Below are 10984 nucleotides of genomic sequence, written 5' to 3' on the forward strand. Positions count from 1 at the left end.
AACAGTAAATATCTGATAGAACTTGTTAGGAGGATTCAATCAGATGATGCATGTAAAACACTTTAAACTGGCCTGGTTTGATGTTAGTGGCCAAAAACCAGCAAAGATATCATGATGCTGAGTTTTAAAATATCCTTTTCTAGAATGCAAATGCATTTGCCCTGAGGAGTTGAAAATATGTTCTGGGCCTTCAGGATGGGAATGGTATTCAAGTCTAAAAACGACAACAAAAACTAATCAAACAAAAACCCCCAAACAAAAACCTCATTTATAGATGAAGTTAAACCAAGGTCAATGTGACCACATCACACCCGATTCCACATCTACAAGATCAATCCTATTTAACTGTAGTGTAGCTCGGATGTTGAATTCTCACCAGAAAAAGGTCAGAGTCCCAGCAATGCCCATGTTCACTGTGGAACCTGAGACAAGTGACCACCTCTAGCTCTCCACGTTCAACCTGGCTAGTAACAGACGCCCTCACAGAGCTATTTACCGACAGACGGATTCAATGAGATAAGAAACAAAGAAAGGGCTTAAAGTCGGAGCTGTTAATATTGCTACAGCGCCTGTCTTTCCCCTACTATCTGAAGGATTATTAGCTCCCACGTGCTCAGGCACTCGCCTTCGCAGGTCTCGGTTCCCACTGCTCCAGGATTCTCTGAGTCACGCCCCCCTCAGCACGGCCCTTTCCAGTTCCTCCCCCCATGCCACACCCCACCCCCGTTTCTTCACTAGCCGCGGGAAAAAGACGCCAAACAACACTCGCCAGAACCCCGAAACTGCAAAGACGCAAAAGAGACAGAATTCTACCCGCCTCCCGAAACCGCTAGGCTTGGCTCCCTCCGGCCCTCTGATCCATCAAAGGCGAAGAAGCGAGCCTTGGGACCAATGAGAAGCGGAAGCGGTGGAGCAATGCCCCGCCTCCTTAAAGCGCCCTCACCCCTGATTGGATGTGTCCAAGCTAAGCCACTTAGGAGTGGGGCCAACCTATCCACCGTGCTATGCTGGCAAGGGTAGTAGGAGAAGAGAGGCCGCCGACCAACCTCAGAACGGCATGGTGTGTCAGCACCAAAACGCCGCCTAATCAGAAAGCCCACTGGCCGGGTTCTAACCCGGGGCAAGTTAATGGCAGGGCAGCGTAATGGGTCATTCTCTTTACGGTGTAGCAGCGGTTGGCACGTGAAGTACGCAGTTAAATCCCGACTCAGCTGACTGTTAAGGCGTCAGTGGAGCACTGACTGCCGACGCTTGTGTCTTCTGTTTCCCTATACTCCCGGATGGGGCAGGGTGCGTTCTGCAGCCAATTAATCGTTCAGCAGGGCAAAAGGCGGGAAAGGAGAGCTACCCACAAGCATTCAAAGCCTGGCTGCCTTCCCCCCCTTCCCTCCCCTCCCCCATCCAATCACACTCATTTCTCCACAGATTGTAAGGGGTTGAGAGAAAGGTGAAAGACTTTGCAATGAGTTACTCAGGATGGTAAGACAGAAGCAAGAAAGAAGTGATATCCCTGAGCCTTTACGGAGGGAGCTTCCAAGGTGATGCAGATGAAGGAGGTTCAGTCTCTTAGAGGATGGGACGAGCAATCTCCGCAGCTACAAAGCCTTGAGGACCAGCTAGTGGATGAGATCTCAGCCTTAGAGGCCTGAAGCCTAAGTCCGCAGACCAATCAGACTTAACGCCTCCTCGCCACAGCGCTGGCCAGGTGGGCAAGAGCTTGGGCTCTGCAGCCAATCAGCGGAGGTCGCGAGGCAGAGGCGGGGATTGAAGGGCGAAGGGAGGGCAGGGAGTGGAGCCAATAAAGAGGGTGTGGCCAGTACTGCGGCCAATCAGCTTCTGCCTCGGATTCCCTGCGATACCAGCAAGCTATGCACGCGGTCAGGCTTCGAGCCATGAGCCTCGCGCCGCTCCACTTTCTAACGGCCACTCGGGTTTGTGCCGCCGTGAGTGAATGTGAGGCTGAGTGGGGAGAGGAACAGGGCCTGAGTCAGTAAGCATCATGGATTTTCTTACTTTTCTCCGGGCTTAGACCTGGCCCAGGTAAAGCTGAGGTATGGGGGCGTGAGTGGTTTTCATGAGGAGGAAGATTGGGAAGGAAGGGTGAGGGCTTTGGCCTCTAGGGACTCCTTCTTCCCTGGAGAGGCTGGAAATTGGGTCTCTTGGGCACTGTTGGGCCCAGCTGGGCAGAAACCAGGCCAGCATGTCCTATGAATTGGTCCGTGGTCCCTGAGATAGCCTGATTTGGAAATGCGTTGTGGGGCAGTTATAGGCACTTGGAGCTCTGTGTGGGGTCACTGGCCATGAGGTATGGCCTCTGAACCATCACAGGTTGTCTGGGTTCTGGACTGAGCCTGGATCTGGTGACTAGAGAGGTCTGTGACTCTCCAGAGGTTAGTGGGAGTCTTTGACCAAGAAATGAAACTAGTAAGTACTTGAGAGGCCTTCTGGAGTTTCTGGATCCAGCCTGGGCTGAGAGTAAGTGTTGATGAAGTCAAAAGCCCAACAGGAAGTTGTCAAGAGTCTTTGCATCCTGGCTGTGCTGGGAACATGTGGCTGCAAGGCTTTGGGGGTGGGGAGGTCTCTGGATTCCAGGTTGGGGTGCTCACAGAAGATTTTCCAGTACTGGCTACAAGTTGGACAACATGGCCAAGAGGTTAGGCCCGTGGTTTTCTGGAGGTTCCAGGGAGAGGAGGGTGTCTGAATTCCAGCAAGTTGTTTGCCCTCCATGAAGTATATTATTGACATGTGGTGCCTCTAGACAGAATCAGGATTGAGTTGTGTCTGGGACCTTTTAGTTCCTGTCCCCATTTTTTCCCCCAAACTGTTTCTGATCATTTCCAGAAGATATCAGGTTATAAGCATGGGGTGGGGGCTTGGGGAAGATGGATATTGTATTGGACACGGGAGGAGGTGTGTGAGATATCCTGCTCTTTAGGAAGTCACCATGCTGTCTTTACTGAAGATTTTTATACTTATGGTGCAGGAAGTTGATATCTAATTTCACTCAGCTGTTCAAGTTGTACAAAGTATTAAAGCTTTCAGGGTGCTTTCATGTACACCCAGAGTTCTCAAACCAAAGGTGTAGTGCAAGGGGGTAGTTTATGAGTGGATTACAAGGGTCTATGAGCTCCTGGAAATAATCAGAAAAACTGTATGTGTATTGTTGGGGCCAGGGGTAGGGAGGGAAGCAGCCACAAAGAGGAGGAGTGGATCCTGTCCAAGGATGGTTCAGAGCAGTCTGTGACTCTATTGTCATTCATATGCAAAATGGTATGAGAATCTACATTTTTCTGATGTAGAGTTGATTTCATAACATACGATTTTAAAAAGGATAGTGACCCCCTGAGAGGTTAACAGCTACTAGATTAAAGCAGGCCCTCCTATTATCTACTAGGAAAAACTAGAAATGGGAGATTTTCCCTCTTCTCCCCACATCTGGTGTTAGTGCACACTTCAAGGTGTCTCACACACTAGCCTGCCTGTCCAAGCTCAGTCTCCATGCCCCTCCCACCCATTCGGGGCCACACCATTCTGAAGAGTATAGATCTAGGGTTGAGGCTCATGTGAGCCTGGGTAGTGGACCATTTGGACCAGGAAGTCAGGGGTTTTGAGTTCCCAGAGTATGGTCTAGAATTGGGAGGTACAAGTGGGTACTTCCTAGATACCCTTGGACTCCTCAGCCCAAGGGGAGGGACACAACTAGAGATCAGAGTGGTCCCCTCTGTCTGGATTTGAGGCAATATGGATATTCAACACTGGTTTGGAAAGTAGTCCCTATGAGGAAGTTGAAGGTCTCAGAAGAGTTAGCCCCAAGTTAAGGCTGAAGAAGAAAGCTGTCTATTGTGAAGAGGCAGTGGAACCTAAATTGTTTTTATTTCTAGTCTGGTTCTTTTGCCACATAATCTACAAAAAGTGTGCTATAATAGGGTCTCTATGACCTAGATTCAGCTCACCTGCCTATTACTATATCCGCATCTTGGGTTATGTAGAACATAGATTTAAGGGAAGAAAGAAACTCATTCACTCTGTGGCATCTCTTCTCTGGTATGTCTTGGATGTACTTAACTAAAGAATGAACACTTCAAGTTTTCTGTAAGGTTTGGGTAATTGGTTTTAAGCTGTATAAAATGTGGGAAGTTTAATCACCTTAATTTGCAGAAAGCGATATGTCTCTGGGACGAGTGGAAAGTTCATAGAACTTTCCTAAATTGAATCTTGTTTAACTTGACTTTGGAGGTACTCAATATTTAATACATGAGACAAAGGGAGTATTTTTCATAAAACAAATAAGCATCCCTCTAATAGGCATATTCTGATGGTTTAGCTTTTTTTTTTTTTAATTAGTTTATTTGGTTGCACCAGGTCTTAGTTGCATCACACAGGATCTTTCGCTTTTCCTTGTGGCATGCAGGATCTCTAGTTGCATAATGAGAACTCTTATTTGCAGCTTGTGGGATCTAGATCCCTGACCAGGGATCAAACCCGGCCCCTCTGCATTGGGAGCACAGAGTCTTAGCTACTGAGCTACCAGGGAAGTCCTCTGATGGTTTAAGTTTTAATTATAATATTTAGAGAGAATCCGTACTTATGTTGCTATTTTGACATTTTTTACATCAAGCTGAGTTGTGCTTGAATGGGCTTATGGTCAGGTATATCAGTAAGAATAAAAGATATCAGATTTCAAACTTTATTTAGTAATATAAGTATTATAAAGGACTGAGAGGCAAAAATCATACCTCCTTTTCCCACATACTTCTCTTCCAATTATATCCTATGTAAACTTTCCTGCCTACTCCACTCTATCCCAAGATGCAGGCTTGTGTCCACAAAACCTGTGGTTTCCTGGCTCCACCCCAGAGAGACAACTGCAGGAGATTCCTATTGAGTCAGCCTGGCAAATGGAGGGTGGGCAAAGTTTTTGAGACTTGCGGGGAAAGAGAAGAGAAACACAACATTCTCTGGTGGTCCAGTGATAAAGAGACTGCGCTTCCAGTGCAGGTGGCAAGTCTTCAATCCCTTGTTGGGGAAGTTCCTCATGACTTGTGGCCAAAGAAAAAAAAAGAGAAACAGTCAGCAGTGTGCTTACCCTTCCAAGTCAAAGTGGTACTTGCTTCTGCTTGTCACTGCTCAGTGAAAGATGGTTTGGACTGTGCAGTCAAGAATGTAGGCAGGAAGAAGGGCTGAGGTGTAGAGGGCCCGACCCCTCTAAGGAGGCAGTCTCTAAAGGGATAGCCTTAGATGAGGGTAGACACCAAGTGGGAGGGAAAGATGGGGTTTCCTAACCTCGGGGGCTTTAGTTCACTGAACGGGGAGTCCCCTCACCCCTTACCCTCCCTGTTAGGTTTCCTGAAAGCCCACAGCCCTCCCTGTCAACTGCATTTGGATAAGAAAATGCTACTCTTTGAGCACAGCCTCCATCTCTTCTGAACATCAATGGGCAAACCACCAGTGGAGGAGCTGAGTCATGGGCACATGCTGTAGGCCTGGGAAGTGAGGGGGACCCCACTCCACTGGGTGATGACGTAATCTTCCAGACCCCTATACCTACACTTGGGGTTCCTCCTTTGTGGCTTCCCCAACTTATTCCACATCCTCAGAGAGTGTGTATTTCTGTGTGGGAGGAAGGATGTTTTCCCTCCATATACGTACACGTCAAGGATTGGTATTTTTCTGTGTCCAAGTCAAGGGTCTTTTATATGGGTATTTCATGGGTCCCTGGGTGTGGTGGTGTGAGGAGTTAGAAAGCTTAGAAATGGAAAATATTTAACGACCAGAGTAGCAAATGAATACAACTTCCCCATTTGCATTTTCCCTTTCACTCTGACTCATCTTCCCCTCTCCCCACACTATTATTGCCCCTCCACTGGCCCCACCCATTGGCACACCCTGTCTGATCTAGGAAGGGATAACATCTGCTTGGACCCAAGCTAGAATGAGAGGTAGAATGAAGGTATGTTAGGTCTCAACAGAGTAGAAGGGTGGTCTGAACATTTGAGGGTCCTGAAGCCAAAAGGCGAAACAGGAGTTTTAGAGACATAATCTTTGAGTCTAGGAGGGAATCAGAATCTAGGAGAGAAGCCTTGGGGAAAGCAGACTGGGTCTTGTCATCATACCAGCCTACCAGTGCCGGACTTGTTACTCTTCTAGTTATTTATTAGGCATATATGTCAGGCACATATCGTAAGCTATCTAGCAATACCTGTTCTATGCATGAAAAATCTGCAAGAAATAATAAGAAACAGAAAAAGAAATGTGAGTTTCTCAGACCTCATCTTTTCCCCAGGTTAAGTAGTGCTAAACTGTGAAAAGAGGGCAAATCTCCGAGGACCTTCATCCTCTGGGCAGGAAGTCAAAGTAACTCCGCAAGTCCTGATTTCAGAGAAATGTCATTTGTCATCAGCCCAAGAAAGAGTTTTTCTCTTTGGAGACCACCGCAGGCCCTTCCTGGGGTTGCCCCCTTCAGAGCGTGATGGGAGGATCTGAGTCACTCACATACCCTGTCCCCAGTGATGGCCCAGATGACCTGGGTCATTCCCACAGAGGAGTGGAGGCTTCCCAGTACCAAGTCAGAGAGAGGGAGGAGGACGCATGCTTTTGGCCCTCTTTCACTCTCTTCTTAGAATCCAGATGTTTCAGTCCTTTTTACTTTTGAGGTAGTATAAAGAGCTTCCAGCTGCTAGAACTCTACTGACACCTCTAAGAAACAGAACTAATACTATTTGAATGATGCTATGTACCGAGAAACCACTTTCACATACATCGTGTCATTTCATCTTCACCCCACCTCATAATGAGGTAGGCAGAGCTTCTCCCTATTTCACGGATGAGGTAACTGAGGCTCAAAGAGGTGACTTGCCCAAGGTGACTCAACTAGTAGGTGGCAGAGATGAGAGTCAAATGCAGGTCTGATTATCCCAAAGTTCTTATTGCTTCAGATATGCTTATTTGACTCCAGAAATTCACAAATGAAATAAGAAGACCAGAGGTCAGGAGGCAGAATGCTTGGGTTCTGGGAGAGGAGTGGTCTCTCCTGGAGGGGTGAAACACAGCGAGGGGTGTAAGACCACACCCCTTGGGGGACTGTGGCAGACTGATACTTGGGACACCCAATGGAAGACTGTGAAGTCAGGGGCGGGGCTAGCTCCAGAGTAGGGGGGCCAGGAGCCCCAGCAGCAGTTCAGAGCATGCGGTGTCCAGGAGGAAGCTACAACCGGTGAGTGGTTACTTCTCCCCAACTGAGACTTTCCTCCCATTACATTCCTCTTTCTGTCCACTTCCTGCCAGCCTGTAGCCCTCCCTGTGAGGTGTCCAAGTAGTAATTCCTCCCTCCTACGGGGTCTGTACTCAGGGTGAGCCTACACTTAGGAATATGCCTGCTGGGCTCCGGGACACTTAGGTCTGTCTCTTTGTATCTAGGTTCCCAGTTCTCTTCTTAAAAGCCAATGTGGTGGTTTTGATGTGTGACAAACTTCTGCCTTATTGGGTTCTGTCTTTCTAATCTTCATTTTTGGCTTATGAAAAACAAAATTGAACTGTCTCCTTATCCTTATCTTGAGAGGAAATAGCCTCTCCCTCCATAGTTTCCATTTCCCTTTCGCCTGCTTCCTCCAGGGTCAAAGCCTTCTCCATCTCTCCATCCCTGGGTGAGGAGCCTTCTCTCCTGTGAGTTCCAACCTGCTCTCTTTATCTCACTGCATGGGAGCTTTTGGTCACTTCCAGTTCCTTCTCTGAGGATGGTTTCTAGAAGTTTCATCCTGAGGGAGATGATCAGTTGATGCCTTGAGCCTGCTTTCTGCAGCTACGACCCCATCTTGCTGTCCTTTTTTCCTCTCAGGACCCTCAGCTCCACATGACAGGCTTGCAGGAGGAGGACACACTAGCTTTCTAAACTCCCATGAAACTGTGTCTGGCTCCACCCCTAACTTACAGGGCTGACTGGGTTTTGTGGTGATCCTGTCTGGAATGAGAGCCGGGGCCTACTCAGGGGTCTTTCCCTGCAGAGGAGCTTGGAGAAGCAGAAATATCAGTGTCTGCTCTCCCTTAAGTCAGACATTGCCAACTGGCAGGACCCATCTATCTACTACTTGAGATAGCTCTTCAATGTCCGGTCCTTGCTCTTTAAGTCCTGAATTTGGTCTAATTTCCATTCTCTCACCACCTCCACCCCTGCTATGATTCTGAACAACCTCGGGTTTTCTCTTGGGTCAGTTTATCTGCTCCATTCAGGACAGAGCTGATTCAAAGCCAGCAACTCACTCTTTCTTCCCTCACCTCCACAGGCTTGAGTATGCGGTTCCTCCCTCCCCTTTTCACCATGGACCCTAAACTGTGGCCTTTCTCTCAGAACCTCTGAGATTGGTACCCAGGCAAGGCACAATGCCCCTGTCCCCAACAAGACTGCCTAGTCCCTATGCTTCTGATCGGCTGGTACGGCTAGCAGCCAGGCTCCGGCCAGCACTATGTGATACCCTGATCACAGTGGGCAGCCAGGAGTTCCCTGCCCACAGCCTGGTGCTGGCAGGTGTGAGCCAGCAACTGGGTCGCAGGGGCCGCTGGGCTGTGGTGAAAGGCATCAGCCCTTCCACCTTTGCCCAACTTCTGCACTTTGTTTATGGGGAGAGTCTAGAGCTGCATCCTGGGGAACTGGGGCCCCTTGAGGAGGCAGCCAGAACACTGGGGGTGCAGTCCCTGGAAGAGGCATGCTTTAGGGCTCGAAGGGACATGGCCAGAGAAGAGCTGGGTCCAGGGCTGAAGAAACAGGAGGAGCTAGAGAAACCCACAAGGGACTCGATGAGAGGCGTGGGGGCCTTTGGGGAGAAGCAGAGACCAGAGAAGTTTGTTAGGGCTGGTGGGAAAGAGCAGGAGACGTTGCACAGGCCGCGGCCACCAAGAGAGAGCCCTGACACGGCAGAGGCGATTCTGGAGGGTCGAGGGGAGCAGATGAGACCAAAGGAGCAACTCCACCAAGCCCTTGTTGGCCACGGCAGAGTCGGTGGGAAGCAAGAAGTAGTCATGTGGTTGAGGGACAGTGCAAGGGGCTCTGAGGAAAGTCTGCGGGAGTTCCCTGGCCCCCTTCCCCCAGCAGGTTCCTTCCAGACTGGCATCACCCCCAGCCCTTGGTGGGCTGAGGCCCCTTGGTTGGGGGAGGGCCAGTCTGCCCTGTGGAGCATCCTTCTGTTGCCGCCTAGATATGGCACTCCCTTCTCCCATAGCATCCCTATGACTGGAGCCTGGCAAGAGGTCTGGCCTCCGGACCAGAGGTGAGTTGAAGGGCTTATGGAAGACCTCTGGCTGGGAGGGAGTGGCTCAGGAGAGGCAGCAGTGATGGGTGGAAGATTACCACATCTCTTATCTCTACTATACACTTTCTGAGTTGAGGTAGGACAAGAAGCTGTCACCACAGGGCAAGCCAAAGCCCAGGCCCCATAGAGCACTTATGACTCCTCCCTCCCCGGAAAGGGGTCCGCAGGATCCCAGGTGTAACCAAGGCCGTAACTCTTCCCCATCCCAACCCCAGGATCCCACTGTCCCTGAACCTCCACAAAGGCCTTTGGAGCCAGAACCAGTTGGCCTCCTCCAGCCCCACCCCAGGTAAGCCCCTCACTGCCTGGCATGCACCCTGTAACGCGGTCTCGAGCCTGAGACTGAGGCCAGGGCTCCAGGAGTCCAGCCTGAGCAGGGCGCCTGCTTCACTGTTCCCTCCAGGTTCCCTCCCCCAGGTCCCCACACAGCTCAGCCCTGGGGAGACGGAAGAGTCTGATCAGAGGCGCACAGGTGAGTAGGGTGAGGGAGCTTCTGCCTCAGTGCCACTATGGCCCCAGCCTGAGTGTTCCAGTGACCTGGCTCTGGGAATCCCAGCCCTGCCCTCCTCTGCCTTTTGTTCCCACAGGTGAACTAGCAACCTGTGTGGGTCAGGTCGGCACCGCAAGCCATCCATCTCTCCCACACCCTCCCCCACCCACTCCTGCTCGGTCTCGGCCCTATTCTTGCTCTGTCTGTGGGAAGAGGTTTTCACTCAAACATCAGATGGAGACGCACTACCGTGTCCACACAGGTATGGGTGCCCTGCCCTGTACAAACTGCTTCCTTTCAAACTCCAGTGGGCCCGCTCCTAAGTCCCTTTGTGAACGCTGTGCTCCCGAGCAACAACCTTGCCCAGCTGCCCCTACCTACCCCTAGGCGAGCCTTCATGCCCTTCTTCTTTGCTTTATGAGCCTTCCCCTCCACCTTCCCTAGGAGAGAAGCCCTTCTCCTGTAGCCTCTGTCCCCAGCGCTCCCGGGACTTCTCAGCCATGACCAAGCACCTGCGAACGCACGGGGCCGCACCCTACCGCTGCCCTCTTTGCCAGGCCGGCTGCCCCAGCCTGGCCTCCATGCAGGCGCACATGCGCGGCCACTCGCCCAGTCAGCTCCCGCCGGGATGGACCATTCGCTCCACCTTCCTCTACTCCTCCTCCTCGAGGCCATCTAGGGCCTCGACCTCTCCCAGTAGGCCCTCTTCCTCCACCACCTGACGGGGCGTCAGTAACTTCTTTGGCTTCAGCCAAGCTTACAATTAAAAAGTGAAAGACGGGCCGGCGAGCGGGCTAGGCTTCTGATTCCGTACCGCGGCTGCGGCAGCCTAGCCAAACTCGGCTCCAAGAAGCGCTGCGGTAAGGGCGCCAGGAGCCCTCTCCCAGACAGCCTCCAGCCGCGGACCTGGGCCAGAGAGCCCCTGTGGGGTGAGGGCAGTGTAGTTTGCACGAGTGACGGTTAACTGTGCGAGGACTGGCGATTCATCACCAAAATAAAGAGTTTCCTGTGCTCTCCTCTCGGGACCAGAAAGTAGAGTCCAGATTTTCGTCTGTGCGCGGGGGGCAGCCTTGCCCTTAGTCCTGTAGCGGCCCCTGGTGGTTCAACGTGGCGGCTGCCACCTCCGTCTCCCGGGGCTTCTGATCCTCCCCTCGAGGCAGCGGGCCGCGAGGACAGGGTGGTGTCCAGACCG

The 10984-nt window shown here is 51.1% G+C and overlaps 1 protein-coding gene across 10 annotated transcripts; it reads left to right on the forward strand.

Annotated features, from left to right (window-relative positions):
* Positions 1-1853: 1853 nt before the first annotated feature.
* On the forward strand, positions 1854-10824 carry ZBTB32 (zinc finger and BTB domain containing 32). Of its 10 annotated transcripts, none has more exons than XM_059877029.1 (6): positions 1854-1990; positions 9213-9260; positions 9518-9591; positions 9706-9774; positions 9890-10054; positions 10237-10824. In XM_059877029.1, exons 1-6 carry the CDS (start codon positions 1869-1871, stop codon positions 10512-10514), a joined length of 756 nt encoding a protein of 251 aa, XP_059733012.1. In that variant the 5' UTR covers positions 1854-1868; the 3' UTR covers positions 10515-10824. The 10 variants fall into 10 exon arrangements, with proteins under 10 accessions (XP_059733012.1, XP_059733013.1, XP_059733009.1 ...); XM_059877026.1 differs by having other exon boundaries at positions 1925-2040; positions 6936-9260; XM_059877027.1 differs by having other exon boundaries at positions 1925-2040; positions 6956-9260.
* Positions 10825-10984: the final 160 nt, after the last annotated feature.

This window comes from Bos taurus, chromosome 18, assembly GCF_002263795.3.
Source record: "Bos taurus isolate L1 Dominette 01449 registration number 42190680 breed Hereford chromosome 18, ARS-UCD2.0, whole genome shotgun sequence".
Lineage (NCBI taxonomy): Eukaryota > Metazoa > Chordata > Mammalia > Artiodactyla > Bovidae > Bos > Bos taurus.